The following is a 19,402-nucleotide window of genomic DNA, read 5'->3' as shown; positions in this document are numbered from 1 at the left end:
GGCAGGGGTGCGAAGTCTCCCAGAATTAACCCTTATCTAGAGCAGCAAGCACCCTCCTACTATGGTGGCCACTCCTCCTTCCCACCCTGACCAGGGTGCCTTATCCCATGTGGCACACCATGTCTCCTGAGTTCCAGTGGGCCAGAGGTCAGGTTGGGCCACTCAAAAGCTGTTCTTCCTTCCAACTATGCCAGTGTCCATGGCTGCCTTCTTTCTATTAAAAAACAACAAACAAACAAACAAAAAAAAACAAAAACAAAAAAAACCCTAGACAAAAACCCTCAGGTAGCCCAGGCTGACCTTGAATTCCATGTGCAAACCTCCTGCCTCCAACTCCACAGTACTGGGATTATAGTTGTGAAGCAGGAGAGGAACTCAAACTCAGGTCTGAGGAGCAGAGGGCACATGGTGGCAGAACAGAGAGGTGGGCCACGGAGGGCACTGTGTGGCACTGGCCTGGGACAGAGTGGGGACAGGGCTGGAAAGGCACTTGGTACTTGCTCCAGCTGCTGACTTGCCCAACAGGGCTCTGCCTGGGGACAGTGGGAGATCACTGCACCCCCACGCTTCCTGCTAACGCACCTCCTGAAAGGGGATCTGAGCCCTCGATAAGAGCTCGAGGCAGGTCCCTAGGAACAATGGCTGGCTTGATGAGACCTGCTCTGTGATACTCCTGAGAAGGGAGAAGCCCCTGCAGCCAGTCCCCACTGGAAAGGAAATTGGGGGTTTCCGTGGCAACCAGCTCCCTGGGCACAAAGACTCATCTGTCTGCTGAGAAGGCAGCTGAGGTGTCTCCCCTGCAGCAGCTTTTGCTCTGGTGTGTGGGGAGACAGATGAGGGATTGGGGGACCCACAGGGTTAAGGGCCCTGGTGCTTTAGAAAGAGCTAACAGTCACAGGCCACCTCGATTTATGCCCACTCCTGCAGCAGGGCAGGTGGTGCACACAGGTAACAGGCAGAGGGGTGGGAAGAGTGAAGTTTATTATTTACATGTATAAAATGGGCACAGAGATGGCACCTGGCACAGTCTGACTGCGCACTCAGTCGCTCTCAGTCACTGATGATGAGCTCATCCACGCCCCAGTCTTCATAGCTTCCATCCGGCAGGTACCTGCGGATGATGATGGGGATCTTCCGGGCCCTGGTGTTGGAGAAGTCACATGATGTGAGTGAGGCTGGTGCCCTGGCTCCCAGCAGAGAACAGGTGGTAGCAGCATGTCTCATAAACCCCTCCCTCAGCTCCCAGGGAGCTGGCCATGAATGAGCCAAATCGAGGCCTGAGAGAGGCCTGCTGGGCTCTGGAGGAGGAACCACTATCTTGAGGAGCTTACTTGAGTTCCTTCATGGCGATGAGCAAAGGGTCTGTCTCCCCCTCCAGCTCCACCATCACTGGGGCACACATCCTGCAGGGCAGAGAGAGGTTGGAGAGACAGTAGACGAGGCTTAGAGAAGGTGGATCTGGTGTCCTGATCTTCATCTAGCAAGGTCACCTGGACAGGCAGGTATGGTGGCAGTAGTGTTCAGGGAGGAAAGGCTGGTTTAAATTGTGCCTCTAAGCACAAGTCACTGAATTTCTCTCCACATCCTCCAGCCTCTTCTAAAAATGAAGAAGAGATCCCTGCTCATTGGGGAAACTGACAAAAACTAGAAACTAGAAGGGCCCCTGCTCGCCAGTCACAGCTCCCTGCCGTGACCGTGATCCTCTACTTTCTGTGAGGGAGGTCTACTTTGACTTCCATTTTACTCTCGAGGAAACTGAGGTACAGAAAGGTGAGTGCTCTGCCCAGGGTCACGTAGGCAGAGTGGCAGAGCCAAGATCTGCTCCTAACACCATGCTCGGATGTGTCCCACATAATATGCTGAAGTCATCTACATGTAATGCTCCACCAGAAAAGGCCTTCACAGCAGCACCCCCAGAAGGGCTACACTCTTCCAGCCTGGCCCCTTCATTCAAGCTTCCATGCCTGCCCAGTTCTTAAGTGTCCCCCAAATTCAGATGACAACCATACTGGAGGACGAGCCCTTGGAAAGCCATGAGGGTGTGACCACTGTGATGGCCTAAGTGGCTTTATTAGAAGAGGAATCCAAGACAGCAAGGTTGCTCAATTCCACCAAATGACACCCTGCCATGTTGTGATACAGCTTGAGGCCCTACAGGAGAGGTACCATGTTCTTGAGCCTTCTAAGCTCCAGGACTGTGAACCAAATGTACTGAGCCAGAAGCTCGGCCTCCGGACTTCTGTCACATCCCAGGCAACAGGCTCAACACAGATTTCATGTCTACTTTCCGTCCTCACACAGCTCTCCTGTCTCTACAAGCATGAGACTCAGATGTCGCCACTTTGGGAATCTCTGACTTCCGTGCCCCCAGTGAGTTAAATACGCCTTTCCTGACATCAAAGCCACCGCACTGCTGTCCACAGCAGACCACATGGTCCAGGACCACACATGGTCCACTGTGAGGACCCAGACCCCAGCCAATGCTTGGTCCAAGCAAATGCTCCAACAGCAAACAAGGGCACATTAACTCCAGGCCCATCTCCTGCAGACAGACACCTTTAATAACCCCGGACCGGCTGACACCAACAGATTCAGACTTACTAACAAGCATCCAAAATCCAGGGCTGATGCCTTCTCCAGACCAACAGGACAGACTTTTTTAAAGGGTTTTAATTATTTTATCTTATGTTTCTGGTGTTCTGCTTACATGGAGGTCCGTGCCTTTGAAGGCCATGATACACTGGTACTGGAGGGGAGGGGCTGTGAGCCACCATGAGCAGGGCAGGAACCAAACCTGGCAGGAGCACCGAATGCTCTTAGTTGCTGAGCCAGAGCCATGAGACAGAATCCCTCATTCATGAAGGGGTCTGAGAATCATAACTAAAAAAGGTACCCAAGTGACTTTGGGGACCAACCACCCTGAGACTGATACTTATTAGTTTATGACTAAATATTCTGGTCTATGCTAATCCTAAAAGCCTGAAATTTTCCCAATGGCAGAAACCAGATGTCTTTCCTGAATAATGAAATGTCCCCCAAAATTGAGGTGTAGCTCAGCAGGAGACCATGTAAGATCCTGGGTTTAGTCTGCCACACACAGGGCTTTTCAGGAGTAACAAGTGCCCTGATCCGCCTGTGTCCGCTCTCTCCACACATAACAGCAGTAACTGAAAGACATCACTCATCAGTGCCCCATGGACATGCAAGTGCAGGCTCTGAAGTGACTGTCTTGTGCTCCAGCCACCACACATAAACGTGTCACCCACCCAGTTAGGAAGAGGTGAGCGACACCAGCCAGCAGGTGGTGCTAGTGAGCCAGACTGGATTCAACCAAAAGCTACCCAAGATGATCTTTCATTCAGCACCTAAGCAAAGGCATAGCTGGGTCCTCAGTGTACAGGATCCAGCCTGGCTGTGCTTGCACAGAGGGCATGGGGTCCCTCAGGGGAAGGAACACTAAAGCCTGGACTAAGCTGGATCCCTCTTCCTCCCACAGAGTATGACCATTCGACTGGCTTAGACTGGGGTTGTTAGGATGCCTCACTTCCTGTGAGTGTTCCACACTGGCTCATCAGACATATGTCTGTTGGGAGCCGACTCCTAGCAGAAAGCGGCTATCATCTTTGCAAACATCTCAGGCCATATACCCTGACAAGAGACTTGTTTTTCTACAGCCTACAACAGCTGAGCACACTCTGATAAACATCTTGTTTTTCCCATATATCTTGTTTTGTTGTTTAGTGCCCACAGCTGCAAGGTGCACTGCAAGGTTCCCCTGCTTGTCCACGGCTGCAAGGCCCGTGGTAAAGTGTATATATACCCAGGATTTCCTTTTAGTAAACGGGACTTGAACAGACTCTCTCTCTTGCTAGACCCTGTTGACTGACCTGAATGGACCGGGTTACTCGGCCCCCAAACGTGGGGCAGCGTGGAGTAGTATGGACCAGGTCACTTAGCCCCCAAGCATGGCACAGTGTGGGCCGGGACATATGTCAACTTGAACCTGTCCCTGTAGGTTTACTGACATCTTTTACTAATTTTATTTATCAAATTAAAAAAATTATTTGTATTCGTGTGTCTAGTTGGGGTGTGTGCCGGAGTGGAGTGACCAGAAGTGTCAGAGCCCTCTGGAGCTGAAATTACAGGTGGCCATAACTCAGCTGTCCAGGAACACAGGACACACTTTTAACTTTTCTCAGCCCTTTAAAACAAAACTGTATTTATTTTTTGTGTGAAGAGGTTAAACTGTGTCTATATTCACTCATGCAGTGTGTTTCTGCAGCTTTGCCAGTGTGTGGATGCCCAGAGAGGCCAGAAGAGGGCGCTGGGTCTCTAGAAGAGCATCAAGCACTCTATTCTGTGTTCAGGTCTGTACATGCATGATAACATGCATGCTACAGCATGAAGAAATCAGTTCTCTGCTTCCACCATGTGGGTTCCTGTAAATCAGGCATCTGGACCACCTCTTGCTGGTCCCCTTTAGTAACGTTTTTATCTTTGTGCCACAAGCTTGCTGTTTGGCTGCACCCACCCACAGTTTTCAACACCAGGGATAAATGCAAAACCACTGCCCTGCATCTGTCTCCTTAGATCTGCCCTCCAAGAGGCTGCCTTGCTTTTCTGTACCCTTTGTATAAAGCACTGTCCACACCTGCCTCTACATCAGAAGATACCTGGGGAGCTGTGTTTTAATCACCTCTGAATCCTTAACAGGCGCAGTGGAGAGCACTGCTGATTTGCACAATGAAGGCTTCCTGCCATACTCAGCAAACTAGAAATGTCTTGTACCTGAGATATCCTGTGCTAACTGAGAGCCATAGACCGGACCCTGAGCATCTGAAATGTGTCTAGTATTGGGTGTGTGTGCTTTGTTTTAGTTTGTTTGGATAGGTGTTTTGCTATTGTACTGGTGGTTGTTTGGGGTTTACTGTTACTGTTTTTGAGATGGTGTCTCGGCCGGGCGGTGGTGGCGCACGCCTTTAATCTCAGCACTTGGGAGGCAGAGGCAGGCAGATTTCTGAGTTCAAGGCCAGCCTGGTCTACAGAGTGAGTTCCAGGACAGCCAGGGCTACACAGAGAAACCCTGTCTCGAAACAAAACAAAACAAAACAAAACAAAAAAAACAAGACAAAACAAAACAACAACAACAACAAAAAAAAGAGATGGTGTCTCACTGTGTAGCCAAGGCTGTCCTGGAACTCCTTATGTAGACCAGGTTGGCCACAAAGTCACAGAGATTCATATACCTCTGCTTCTTGAGTGCTGGAGTTAAAGGTGTGCACCGACTCACAGGGCCAATTTTTTAATTAACTAATCTAAATGGCCACATGGAGCTGACGAGTGCCATAGCGAAGAGTACCCCTAGGCCACTAGGACCATGGCTCCTGAAGGCGGCTTTACTCAGAGGAAACAAGAGTGCAGCCATGCTGGAGAGTCTATACTGAGGAAAGGCTGAGGTCAACCTTGTCTACACAGAAAACCCTTTACCAAGGCAGACACTGCAGTTATCTTTCCGCAGAGCTGTGTGAGCCTGTGGGAGGGATACACACAGCACCATGCCTCCCCATACAGGCCTCCACATGCCCTGGGGGAATGATCCATCTGCTGTGATTTTCCTTCTCCCTAGTCCATCCTGAAGCACCCACGTTCCCCATCCCAACTGTATGCCAGCAGTGTCCCTCAGGCGTGGATCCTCCAGAGTCCCACTAACACTCTGCCTCCTTTGAGGTTATAGCAATCACCGGACGGGCTGAACCCACCTGCCTGCCATCCAAATTTAGGAAAACAATACGCTACACAATTTCCTAGAACCCAGAAGCTTTCCCAAGGGAGGACCTGCTGACCTCGCAGGACTGGCCAGTCTCCCTCACATCAGCACCCGCCTGAAGGAGCTGTCGTGCCTTGCCTGAATCCACTCTTATTTTGTTTGACCAACTGACAGGAATTATCTGAACTCAGGTAAACACACTCGCTGGGCAGACCCTACCAGAGCTCCACCCCAGACCGATTTTCATTCTTCACCTTGGGGCAGTGTCTTGCTAGTCGCTCAGACTAGCCTTGAACTCACTCCAGGTGGGCCTAGGAACCCACAGTCCTCCTGTTTCTGTCTCCTGGCCAGGGTTTTTACTGTCACTTCTCATGTCTACTTCTTACATTACACCACAAGCCCATTACACCAGGGCTGGACAGGACCAGCAGCTTGGGCTCACTGTGGCTGAGGTTAGAGAAGGAGGCCAATGGGCAACACTTACGCAATCTGTAGAGCACGGGTGCCCAGCACTCGGGCTCGCTCATACTTGGTCATGTAAGGAGTGGTGATCCGCTTCTGGTTGGCCTGTGGTCGCTCACCGGACGGGAGAATCTCGACATTTTCCTGACCCTCCTGGATACCACACAAACAAAGAGGGGAAATCTCAGGGCCAGTTTTAGATCAGGTAGGAAGATGATCACACAGGCACTCCCCATCACCATCAACCTTTTCTGGGTGTCATGGACCAAGCGGCCACTCACTGACATCCCACACAATTCCTAACCCCATGCAAACTTGTAAGGCAAGGATTGTGGTCCCTATTCCAGGGGCTTCAAGAGTCAGCCAGCCTGACCAAAATCTCCAAGCTAGCAGTAAAGACGACTGTTTCAGAACTCTAGAACCAGCTGCCTTGCCCAAATAGCTGGCCCTGTAAGTGATGAGCACATCCTGAACCAGAAGCTCAGGACAAACACCTGATTGTTCATATGGCAAATGACTCAACGGGTCGTGACTAGAACAGTCACGGTAAGAGAAAGAGTCCAACCCACAGTAAGCAACAACCTGCTGTACTCTGCTCTATTCAGGCTGGAGACAGAGAACACATAAGGCCATGGGTTCCAAACACACACACACACACACACACACTCTAATAACAATCTGGGTAGACTGGCACAGATGCCAAGGCACAAAGCAGAGAGTTTCTGACAGCAGAGCCAGGAGCCAGGACCTAGAGAAGCAAACAGAAGCTCAGAGCAGTGGCTGCTGGAGGTGCAAGCCCATGACGAATTTACATGATTCTAGAACCAAGAATTAAGGGTTAGGGTTTGTCTCAGAGAGAAAAGTGCTTGCTGCCCAAGCTGGAGGACCTAAATTTGGATCTTAGCCTCCATGTAAAAGTCTGGGTCTGTAGCAGTGTGTGCCTGTAGCCACAGACCCAGTGGTAGAGACAGAAGATTTCTGGGGCTTGCAGGCTGACAGTCTAGCCGAAACACTCAGCCCCAAGTTTAGAGAGACCCTGTCTCAAAAAATAAGATAGAGAACGAGAAAGGATGACCTCTGACCTCCATATGCACTGCATAGGTAAGTGTACCTGCACACACAGACATACTGCACACATGCACATGCACAAAAAAAATTTTTTTTAAAAAAGTAATTGTTTGCTGAGTGCTTACTATATGCCAAACTGCATTATAAGTGTTAGGATACAGTAGTGAATGAGACAGACCAGTTATTTCTGCCCATGCCTTTAATAGCACTCAGGTGGCAGAGGAAGGCTGGTTTCTCATGAGCTATAAGCCAGCCTGGCTCAAATAGTAAATTCTAGGCTGTATACTGAGAACAAGTCTCAAAACCCACCTCCAAAAACAAACCGTACATAATAAGACACAATAATCTCAAGACCTAGTTAACCTGGCAAGTGGACAGTGAAAGCTCTTGGTGAGCACTACCCGTCCCACGGTGTCTGGGCTGCAGTGCAAAGGCTGAGGCTGGCTACTGACCTCCTCAGACCACCGACCTCCTCAGACCACCGACCTTCTCAGACCACTGTCCTCAGACTACCAACCTCCTCAGACCACCGACCTCCTCAAACCACTGTTCTCCTCAGACCACCGTCCTCCTCGGACTACTGACCTCCTCAGCATTTTCCAAGTCGTCAAGTCCTTCATCCTCCTCCACGTCATCAAAGTCATCGCCATCGAAACTGCCAGAAGAAACTGGTGGTTAGAGCATCACTGGCCAGAACCAGCAACACAGCCCACTGTCTCAGCCGTGACGAACAAGGAACAAGGGAACTAAACTTTGGGGGTCACGTTATGCCTCCAATCTTGTCCCGTGTGTTCCCACATTTTTTTTTTTTTTTTTTTTTTTTTTTTTTTTTTTTTTTTTTTTTTGGTTTTTCGAGACAGGGTTTCTCTGTTTAGTCCTGGCTGTCCTGGAACTCACTCTGTAGACCAGGCTGGCCTCGAACTCAGAAATCCGCCTGTCTCTGCCTCCCAAGTGCTGGGATTAAAGGCGTGCGCCACCACCGCCCGGCGTGTTCCCACATTTTGCTAGGACTTGTTCATTGTGGTTTCCCTCTCTGTGAACTTCTCCAGTCAGCATGTAAACATGTACTTTTCTGGTCTGGGGATTGTTTTTTTTAAGGTTTATTTTATCTATGTAAATGTGAGTGTACATACATGCAAGTGCCTGTGGAAGGCAGAGGAGGGTGTAAGAGCCCCTGAAGCTGAACTTGTCTACCTGGTGCTGGGAACTAAGGTTTTCCCTGGAAAATCAGCAAGTTTTGATAACCTCTAAGCCAGCCCTCTTGTCATAAACACAGTTTCAGCCTATCATAAGAAGAGAAATATAAACTTGCCAGTGTGGTGGCACACTCCTGTACTCTTTTGGAAAAGGAAGGTAAGAGAACTAGGAGTATGAGCCCAGGCTATCTCAAGAAGAAAAGCAAATGAAGTTTACTTCGGGGCTGGAGCTATAACTCAAAAGTAGAGTGTATATACAGCAAGCATGAGATCGCTGGTGTCCTCAGCACCAACACACTATCAGCACCACCCCTCTTAAAAACAAACAAACAAACAAAAACACATTATTCTTTCCCCTTCTGCTACAGCCTAATTCCATATTCCCTTAATGGTGGAAAAAAACAAACAAAAAATCCGAAAGGCCAAGGTAACACTGCCATTTTCACACCCTCCAGTTACCAGGCTTCTGAACTATTTTTATTTATTGCTAACGTTCAAATGATGTGTGCTTGCCTGCAGGCCCACATATACACTGCCAGGACAACCTTTTCCGGTCTCTCCTTCTACCATAGGTTCTGGAGATCAGACCTGGGTTGTCAGGCTTGTGTAGCCAATGATCCATCTCATCAGCCTCCTGAGATGCCCAAACTCACCGTCTCCAATTGCTCTCTTTCTCTGTCACAATCTCACCTCAGTTCTGACTGATATATCTATTAAAATATATCAGGAGCCAGGCACGGTGGCACACGCCTGAAATTCGGTGCTGAGGAGGTAAAGGCAGGCAGATTTCTGTAAAATTTGAGGATGGCGTAATCTACACAGTGACTTCCAGGACAGCTAGGACTATGTAGAGAGACTCTGTCTCAAAAAAGAACAAAAATACCCATCACTTGGAAGGCGGAGATAGATGGATCTCTAAGTTCGAACCACCTAACATACCGTTACATTTGGTCTCCAAATAAATAAAATAAAAAACATGTCCATAATCCTGCCGGATCTGGTGGCTCATGCCAGATATACCGACACTTGGGAAGCTGAGGCAGAGGACTGTGGGGAATTCAAAGCTAGCCTTAGCTACATAGTGAATTCCCGGGCAGCCTGGGTTGCAGAGTGAAATCCTGCCTCAAACAGCACTAAACTTCATGCTCTCCAGAGTCCATCCCCACTTCTAGCCACCTCTGTCTCTATCACCTAGTCCAAGTCCGCGTCTGCTCCAAGTCTTCCAGGCCATTCTCTGGGTTGCTTTTTCCGTCCTACTTCCACGAGTACACAAGCTACACCACGGGCATTCCTTTCCACAAAGAGAGCACTCGGAGGGCAGGGGCACGGACTGAAATCTCTGCCCACGGTTCCACTGCTCCGCAAGGTAGGAAGGAAGTTCTGTAGACTTCACCCCACCAACCCAGAAGCTGAGCTAGCCTGTGCTTCAAGAGCTCGGCTCGCACCACGACCTCCTTCCCTCTATGCCCCGTGCTCACTTGTCCTCGTTGTCTGACATGATGCCTTCTCCGCACTGGCGGGTCCGGGGCGCAGAGCAGAGAAACGCGCGCCTCAACCCCTCGCGGCACCACGCGTAGTTTGCGCTTGCGCCGTGACCCAGGCGCGATTGTTTCCGGGAGTCAGCCGACGGCGCTAATGCGCATGCGTCAGAGGCGTGTCGCTAGTTACCATGGTAACAGGGAGTGCTTGGTGAAGACGCTGACACCCTGGCTCCCCAGAGGATCTCCGTGAGGAGGGCTCTGCCACGTTCGGGTCATCGCTTAAGGTGAGCGCTCCTCCCCGGACCATCATGATAGGGACCATCATGACTGCGCTGTCCGGAGCCGAGGGGTCGGGCACCAGCTTCTCAGACTCCAAGTTGCTCCGGATGAGAGGTCCGGACTGCTACGCGGGACGAGGGCGGGTCATTGCTTCTTTCCCTCCTAGGGCCCTCCCATGGCTTCCCAGGAGAGGGTGGACTCAGTGACAAAAGGAACCGGGTTCCACCGCTGCCGTAAGCAAGCAGCTTACACGCCAGGGACCTGTGAGCTACTCAGAGGTCAGTGCATTTAGGGAACCAACGACCTGAGCGGTGCGGGTTTTCTTTTCAGAGTTTGTGATTCAGAAATGTTGGGGGAAGAGTCAAAGGCCAGAGATGGAGAATTTTGGAATGGTTAGCTCATCTTTTACATGCACTTTCAGTGAAGCCTATCTCCTCCCCACCACAGTAGGGCCTTCACAGTACCAAATTCAATTCCCTTCACCGGGTTTAATACAATATATAGTCTTACAGGTCTTTAGTGGCCCAGCTATCACCTCCTAAATAGTGAACGCCACCAGGCAAAAAACGAGCCTGTTTCGTCTCACAAGTGTAGCTCCAGACTCTGCTAAGTGAATGAACCTGTATGCATTAATTATTCAACGACTAAAACTCTAATGTATGATTTGGATATTGTCCTAGGTACTAGGAATAGAGTGTTGAAGGGATTGCCAAAGACAATTCTTGCTCTCATAGAAGTAATAGTGCAGGAAGTTAACAAGAAAAATTAGCTGGAGAAAATTATCGACCTGGGGTGTAGCTCAGTGACAGAGTATATTCTAGGCAAATGTGAAGTCTGGGTTTCAGTCCCAGCTCACCACACACACAAAAAAAAGTGTGTGTGTTACAGTTGAGAGATGGCCCAGTGGTTAAGAGCATAGATTGCTCTTCAAAATTCATTCCCCAGCACCCATATTAGCCAGTCACCAAAAAAGTGTGTGTGGGGGGGGGCGTGTTAGGCAGATATAATGCTATGTATGCAAGCTTACTCCTTGGGAGGCTTGCCTGAGCCCAGGAAAAGCTAACCTGGATAATATAGTAAGATCCTATCCCTAAAGTAAAATAAGGGCCAGAGAGATGGCTCAGAAATTAAGAGCACTTACTGCTATTCTCAAGGACCCAAGTTCAGTTCCGTTCAACCATGTCAGGTGGGGCAAAACGATCTGTAACTCTAGCTTCCCATGATTCAATGCCTTTTTCTGGCCTCCACAGGCACCCATACACACAAAGATACACTCATGCATAGACACACACACAAAAGCTGCACATAGTGGCTCATGTCTCTTGTTCTAGCACTCTGGAGGAAGAGGTGGTGGGTGGATCTTTGTGAGCTTGAGACCTGCCCAATGTACATACCAAATTTCAGGACAGTCAGACTACACAGTGAGACCATTTCTATAAATAAACCAATAAGTAAAAAGACAGATAAATGAATGAATAAATAAATACAAGAAAAGGAAAAAACCTTAAGTGAAGTAGGCACAGAGGAGTGGGAGAGCTCAGTGCAGAAGGGAGGAGACAGTGCTACAGCAGGGTGTTGCAGGGATGAGGCAGGGGTGGGTCAGGGGTGAGGTGAGGGTGTCTGCTGAAGCTCCAGAACTCAGACATGGCTTTATTTTACAGTGATGATGAAGGAATCCAAACTGACAAATTTCCAGCAACGCCACATCATGGACACCATGAAAAGTAAGGGTAGTCACTCTCACTTGAGAGACTTTCTGGAGCCAGGGATATTTTTGGGGGTGGTGGTGGTGGAGGGGAGACAGAGTTTCTTTTTTGTTGTTTGTTTGGTTGGTTGGTTTTTGGTTTTTTGAGACACAGTTTTTCTATGTAGCCCTGGCTGTCCTGGAACTCACTCTGTAGACAAGGCTGGCCTCGAACTCAGAAATCCGCCTGCCTCTGCATCCCAAGTGCTGGGATTAAAGGCGTGTGCCACCACTGCCCAGTGAGACAAAGTTTTTCTGTGTAACCCTGGCTGTCCTGGAACTTTGTAAACCAGGCTAACCTGGAGATCTGCCTGCCTCTGCCTCCCACTCCCAAGTGCTTGGATTAACAGTGTGTACCATCATGCCTGGCTCAGGAGTACATTTTCTTTCTTTTTTTTTTTTTTTTTTTTTTTGTTTTTCGAGACAGGGTTTCTCTGTGTAGTCCTGGCCATCCTGGAACTCACTCTGTAGACCAGGCTGGCCTCGAACTCAGAAATCCGCCTGCCTCTGCCTCCCAAGTGCTGGGATTAAAGGCGTGCGCCACCACGCCCGGCCCAGGAGTACATTTTCAATGTTCCTCTATATGAAGGGGAAAGGGAGTTTACATAGTAAGTTCTAGACCAGCCATGGCTACATAGTGAGATCTTGTCACATGAAAAAGGGTTGGACACCTGATGGTGATGGTGTACGCCTTTAATCCCAGCAGTCAGGAGACAGCGGCAGGCATGCAGATCTCTCTCTCAAATAAAAAAAAAAAAAAAAAAAAAAAAAAAAAAAAAAAAAAAAACGGTTGTCTCAAAAAAACAAAAACAAGGAGTTGGAGAGATGTGGTTTAGAGCACTGACTGCTCTTCCAGAGGTCCTGAGTTCAATTCCCAGCAACCACATGGTGGCTCACAACCATCTGTAATGGGATCTGATGCCTTCTGGGGTGTCTGAAGATAACTACCATGTACTCATATAAATAAAATGAATAAATTAAGAAAAAAATCAACCAAACAAAAAAGGGTTGGGGAGAGTGAGGCCGACTGGAGAGGCGGCTCAGTGGTTAAGAACAGGTGCTGCTCTCGCAGAGTTCAGTTCTCAGCTCCCATGTGGGGTGACTCAGTCACCTACAACTCCAGCTCCACAGTCATCCCACTTGGCCTCACTGGGCACTGTGGTTCACAGGCACACAGGCACATATGTGTGTGTATATATGTATGTATGTATGTAAGTAATACATATGTGCATTATGATGTATACACACATAACTAAAAAGAAAAGTTTTTGTTTTGAGACAGGGTTTCTCTGTGTAGCCCTGGCTGTCCCGGGACTTACTCTGTAGACCAGGCTGGCCTCAGACTCAGAGACCCACCTATGGGCACCAGGCACACACACAGTATACATCCATATATGCAAGCACTCATACACATAAAATAAAAACAAATCGTAAAAAACAAATCTTCCTTGAAATTTCATGGCTTTGGCTGCTTCCCTGGGAATCTACTCTGTCTTTTTAACTAAAATCTACTGCTGTTAAAGAAACCCAGTCTCAAAAACAAACCAAACAAAACCAACTAAGCCAAACCAAACAAACAAAAACCCTAAGTTGTTTTGGATCTTGGTTCAAACAAACAAAAAACCCCTCTCCCCTCTCCTTCACCCGAACACCCAGTATCACTGCGGCCGAGTGACGCTAGGTGCCAAGTGATGCACCCAGGGAAGAGGGAGAGCTGGGGCATGGGATCATCCTGAGAACAATGGCATCTCCTTAGGTCTCTGCAGGGGAAGAAGGCAGGTAGGAAGCAATAGTTGTTGATCGTTGTTGATCCCTGGTCACTGTCTCATCTGTTACTACCCTGGCCAGCTTCCCACCGATGCGTGTTTCCCTTGGCCATGAATGAGACTTTCAACAGCAAGCCAAAGAGGCAACCCTTCCCCAGACCTTCCAATGGCTTCCTACATTGCAGAATAAAACCCACCTTTCCAGAAGCTTCCGTATGTTCTGATCTCCACCCTCTACCCCATTAGCCTCTCGGCTGCTGCCTAGCTACTTGGACACACCCCCTCAGCACCTCTTCACTGTTTTCTCCATTGTTATCCTCTTACAGGAGCCTTTCCTGATAAGCACTGACATCCAGGCTGATGTCCGGCCTAGTTGCATCCCCAGCATCCCTAAGGGTGTGGCAGGCAGTGCTGAGCTGTAATCCATGTACTTGGAAGGCAGAGGCAGGAAGATCAAAAGTTTAAGGTTGTCTCCAGCTCCATAAGAAGTTGGGAGGCCAGTCTGAATGGAGACCCTGCCTTAAACAAAAGGAAACCCTGAAACCCCAAAACCCTGAGCTAGTGAGACAGTTAAAACAGGGAAAGGTGCTTGCCACCAAGTTTAACAACCCAAGTTTAATTGCTGGGACAAACATGGTTGGAGAGAACTGATTCCCGTAAGTTATCCTCTGATCTCCACAATAATGCTGTATCAAGTGTGTTCAAATCTATATTTATTACACATACACAAAATGTTTAAAAAAAAAAAAAAACAGAAATAAAGGCCCACGCTGAAGCTTCAGTGTAAAAGAATGTTTATTGCAGCATTGTTGGAAGTAGTAAAAATCCAGCCAACGAAAAAGAAACAAAATACCCAGAGACAACCAGAATGTCCAGAAGTGGACTAGCTGAATAAATAATGTGACCATTCTAACAACTAGTACACAGCTATAAAAAATAAGTTACAAATGAATGTGCGAATAGGAACTTGGCCATGATAAATTGGTAAGTGGAAAGGATCTGTTATTGACCATATGGTATGATCCAGTGTAAGAACCCTATGTGTAAAAACCAAACAAAACATCCTCGGGTATGTTTTAGAAGCTTCAAGAACAAGGAGCAGCCACCTAATTCTTACTATAGTTTGTAGGGGAATGGGTTCTGAGGGACTTGGAGACTGTCCACAGTCTGACTTCTGGCAGCTACTTTATTTTCTTTAAAGAGCCAGCAAAACAGGTGCCCCCACTTGCTCCCTGTGTTCCCAGGAGGAGCCCCTCTGCCCCTGCAGTGCCACCCGACATCCAGCCAGAGGGGCTCTCCCTCCAAGAAGTCAGCTGCAGCTGTCTACCTGCCTCCTATCCTGGCCACCCATTCGCACCTCAGGCCTGCCAGCTTGTGTCAAGCCAATGGGGCATACAATCGAGAGCAATTCAAGCCTCAGGCCACCAGTAAGTGGTGGGCTCAGGGCTCTTCTGGGGTCACATCAGCACAGCATCACTCAAGTAAGCTGGTACCAAACCCAGGCAGGAAACCAGTCAGATGGCCCTCTTTGTCTTCCTAGAACTTTTTCCCAATTAATCCAGTTTTCCCAATCCCAGAGGGACATGTGGCTGTCAGCTTCATATCCTCTTGCTCCCTCGAGTCCATCTCCTCTGCATTTGAGCCCACATCTGGGAGCCCCTCCTCCTCTAACAGTGCCTTTGGCCCAGACCCACTAGTGCCCCACAGTTCCTTACACACAGGCCACTTCAGAGGCCTGCATTTCTGGGTTATCCATTAGCTCTGCACTGGCTTGTTCTTGGTTGTTTCCACTGCTAGCCTGACATGTTCTGCTCGGGAACGGCCAGGGAAGTACGGGATCTCAGAGGCCCACTCCTCACAAGCCAGACACCCACAGTGCACACAGCTGGTGGGGACATGGGAACAGGCCTTGCTCTGCACCCTAGCAAGATCATTTCTGGGCCCCACAGGAGATCTGGAGAAAGAGAAGCGAAGACTCCAAAATATCTTTGCCAACGGGAAAGACATGGAGGAACGGAAAAAGGTTCCCCATGTGCGGCAAGAAGACCCAGCTCCTGAGCTGGACCGCTTTGACGAACGTGAGCAACTCGTGTGTGTGTGTGTGTGTGTGTGTGTGTAGAACTGATGGTAATAACAAGAGCGCAACATGGCTAAATAGACAGACACCCAGTGTCCCTCAGGGACCATGTATGGCCTGGAACCCTGTGTACGCCAACTGCCGGGTGCATTGATGGCCCCTCCCCTCTGTGCAGTGGTGAAGGAAATCCAGGACAGGAAAGAATTCTTGGCTGCCATGGAGGCTCTGGGACAGGGCAAGCAATACCGAGGAATCATCCTGGCTGAAATCTCCCAGGTAGGGGAGCCCACCAAAGGGGAAGGGTAAAGTCAAATGGAAAGAGCCCCCGCCAGCACTAGGATAGTTAGCATCTCAGGTGTCCTGGCATGACAGCAGCTCTTCCTGGTGGCTCTTTGCAGAAACTACAGGAAATGGAGGACATTGATCGCAAGAGAAGCACGGAGCTTAGGAAGGCCCTCGCCACCACTTAACCCAAGACAAGGGCAGGCTCGCCCAGTCAGACTGCTAACCCAGCACAACAACCAGAACCAGAGCCCTTCACTCAGCCAAGCAGTGTCACCTCCAGGCTTGCCCACTCACAGGGGCCATGCCAGATCATGACATGGCACTGTCCTGGGACATGAGACAGTGTCCTAGACACTGCCTCGGGATGTAGAGGCCTCAGTGGGACTTCCGTGTACTGTCACAGCTACTGTATTGAAGCCTTCTCTAGGGGAAGCCCCAGGCACACCGTGGTGATGCCCAGGCTCACCACCTTGGATATGTGCCTAACGGTACCCTCTCTCTGGCTCTCCTGATGTCACAGCTGGCCTCAGGTGCTCTGTTTTGCCTTTCTGAACCTAAAAGTGAACATGATTCTTTCCTTTCTTAGATCTTCCCTCAGGATCTAAGTCTTTGCCTTCTTGTAGCCTTGGGCAGATTTTTAACCACAATGATTAACTGGCTAATAAAACACATTTCACTTGCCCATGCCATGTGCCACCTTGTCTCCCCAGGGATAATGCTTATTTGTTCAGAAGCAGAACCTGTCCTGGGTAGATGGGATCTAACTGCTGTTTGCAAATTTCCAGAAGAAAGGGGAAACAAGGTTCACAAACAGCCTGCAGCCAGCGCTAACCTTCAGGACTACGTACGGTGTGGAAACAAGTTCACAAGACACTTCATCCAGGGGTTACCTGCAGAGTACCCAATCAGGGCTAAGGTCAGAGACTATGGGGAAAAAATGTAAATGGAGGATCCGTACTGAAAGGGCCCTGGTAGATGCCACAGTTCCTTTTAAGTGCCCCTGAGGCCTCAGCCTGAAGGTCAAGCAGCACCTGACAAGGAAAGCAGCCTGCTGAGCACCTGATGATACCCCACCTGCTCCCCAGCTGGCACACCCACTCCCCACCTAGTGCACCATGTGCTCCCCAGCTGGCACACCCACTCCCCACCTAGTGCACCCCGTGCTCCCCAGCTGGCACACTGCACATCAGTGTCCTTTCTTTAGGCTGTTGACACTGAGCAGCCTGACCTTCACCAGTATTGTCACTTTCCTGTCCCCATAAATGAGATTTCCTGCACATGCTGGACGTTCCCATAATTCCAATAGAACATATGACCCGTGTTCTTGTCATAGAATAAACATGTCTACTGTGCAGCAGATAAAGGTTCAGTCAGTAGGGCAAGCCCTCTAATTTGCAGGCCTAGCACAATGGAAAACCCAGGACAAGTGTAGCCTACTGTGACAAACTCAATTTTGATGTCAACATGTACAACTTATGCCTGTAGGAGAACTGAATTCTGGATTTCTTTTGAAAAATGAGCATGATCCGACAACCCTGGGCCCATGTTCAGAGGACAAGTGACTGAGAGAGGCTGTTCTGTTCTACTGGCACGTGAACCTTTCTTAACACCGAGACAGCCTGGGAGAGCCCTCTTTGGATCACAGCAACTGGGTCATAGGGCTCCTGAGGTGGTGGCCCTGGCTCCAGGACAGCAAGTGTATCTGGAGAGAGAGACTACTGAAGGCTACATGGGTCAGGTTCTCAAATGAGTGGACAGCCCAGACAGGCAAGAGGGCACAGATGTGGCTGTGCCCAAGGCTGCAGAGCGCAGGCAACTGAGATACAGTGAGTTCCTTCCCAGGATGCACAGAGGCAGGGACTCTGAAGTCCCAGAGTGTAAGAACAGTGCTTGGACCATAAGCTGCCTGGCACAGTCCCCAATGAAAAGAGAGATCCCACCACTTCTCCCAGAGCCACTCGGTGGTGAGTGGCCAGCAGACCTTGGAGGGAACAGACAACAGAAAAGACAGGTTGCACCAACCACAAAAAGGAATGGGCCCATCCCCTGGGCATGGGGTGGGCAGAAAGCCTGGATTAGGACACCTACCCCAAGCATACCTTCCTAGGCTGACCTGAGTGACTGCCCCAACACAGCTAGCAGGTCCCTGTGTGGTACACGAGGATTCCCACAGAGCGAGGGAGATGAAGGAGAAGAAACAGAACTCATTATCAGCCCGTTCCCTTCCGACACAACACAGAGCACTCACTGAGAGGCTGGACGTGAGACTTCATAAATACAGCTCCCAAAATAGGTGACATGATTTTCAAGGGCATCTGTGCTAGACAGGAAGGCAGGGACTAAGGGTCAGGGCTGAGAAGGAAGAAGCTAGGTAGCCAACCTTGCTGCTGGCCTTCTACAAGGTACACAAGTCCTTAGCCAGGGCCTGCTGTGAGCAGGACTGATAAGGACCCCATCTGGCCTGGTTCAGAGAGCACGAGGAGAGCCACTGCCTCTGCCTCTGGAGCAGGCATTCCTGCTTGCCCCCAGACACGTCACAGCATCTGGTGTCAGATGCCAAGTGGGCAGGGCTAAGTCACAGCTGTCTGGGACACAGGGAAGAGGGAAAAATCTTTAGCCCAGACCAGCTGGAGACCACCGAGGAGGGCAAAGGTCACCCAGAGACTCCCTCCCAAGGTCATTATCCCCCTTGGTAGGTCCACAGGCAGCAGAGTGCTCCCTGGCCTCAAAGCTCCAGGAGAGGAAAGGAAGGCGGTTTCCTTTGCTGTCAGCTCTTGTCCCCAGAGGCCTTGCTCTTGGCTTCTCGCTTGTTTCCCAGAAGCTTCAGCACCTTCATGGTCTTGAACTTGCCCTTCTTCTTACTGTCAGACTCAGCCTCTCTTTGGAAATCTGCAGCAAAGAACAGAGACACTCAGCCAGGGAGGGAGGGAGCACCCTGATAGGATGGGGCAGTGACCAGTGTCACTGAGCAGGTATGCAACCATCAAGGGCTCCAGTCCATCCATGCACCAAGTCAGGTCACTATACCCAGTCTCCCTTTTCTCCCTGAGATCCACATCTGTGAGAACAATCTGGAACCTCTGAGGGGTAGCCCACTTTTTATTTAATAGTTCAGATCACCTGTACTGGAGTACACTGCTCTATTGGCTACAAGAGATACACCAACTGTCAGGACTAGAGGACACCTCAGAAACCATATGCTTCAATCTCAAACTTCCACAAGTAAAACATGTGCTGTTGAAAAGAACATCAAGAAAAAAAGAAAAAAGAAAAAAAA

General features: G+C 49.5%; 3 protein-coding genes across 5 annotated transcripts in view; 1 reads left to right on the top strand and 2 right to left on the bottom strand.

The window, feature by feature from the left end:
• Positions 1-964: 964 nt before the first annotated feature.
• Positions 965-10,129, bottom strand: Polr2f (RNA polymerase II, I and III subunit F). Its single transcript, XM_034516964.2, has 5 exons — positions 9,972-10,129; positions 7,883-7,952; positions 6,252-6,382; positions 1,332-1,403; positions 965-1,141 (listed from the first exon to the last, which is right to left on the bottom strand). The coding sequence occupies exons 1-5, from the start codon at positions 9,989-9,991 to the stop codon at positions 1,051-1,053; spliced, it is 384 nt and encodes a 127-aa protein (XP_034372855.1). The 5' UTR covers positions 9,992-10,129; the 3' UTR covers positions 965-1,050.
• On the top strand, positions 10,117-16,809 carry C13H22orf23 (chromosome 13 C22orf23 homolog). 2 transcript variants are annotated; one of them, XM_034516226.2, is made up of 7 exons: positions 10,117-10,258; positions 10,420-10,531; positions 11,915-11,977; positions 15,008-15,190; positions 15,713-15,841; positions 16,016-16,116; positions 16,239-16,809. In XM_034516226.2, the coding sequence occupies exons 2-7, from the start codon at positions 10,429-10,431 to the stop codon at positions 16,308-16,310; spliced, it is 651 nt and encodes a 216-aa protein (XP_034372117.1). In that variant the 5' UTR covers positions 10,117-10,258; positions 10,420-10,428; the 3' UTR covers positions 16,311-16,809. The 2 variants fall into 2 exon arrangements, with proteins under 2 accessions (XP_034372117.1, XP_034372118.1); XM_034516227.2 differs by lacking the exon at positions 15,008-15,190.
• The window catches only part of Micall1 (MICAL like 1), a 29,057-nt gene continuing 24,195 nt past the window's right edge, over positions 14,541-19,402 (bottom strand). For both annotated transcript variants that reach the window (XM_034516225.2, XM_076911613.1), the window contains one exon: positions 14,541-19,014. In XM_034516225.2, coding sequence (XP_034372116.1) covers positions 18,893-19,014 — 122 coding nt within the window. In that variant the 3' untranslated portion in view covers positions 14,541-18,892. The remainder of the gene's footprint in view (positions 19,015-19,402) is intronic.

Source organism: Arvicanthis niloticus, chromosome 13, assembly GCF_011762505.2.
Source record: "Arvicanthis niloticus isolate mArvNil1 chromosome 13, mArvNil1.pat.X, whole genome shotgun sequence".
In the NCBI taxonomy this organism is placed as follows: domain Eukaryota; kingdom Metazoa; phylum Chordata; class Mammalia; order Rodentia; family Muridae; genus Arvicanthis; species Arvicanthis niloticus.
This window is presented reverse-complemented; position numbering and strand designations above follow the sequence as displayed.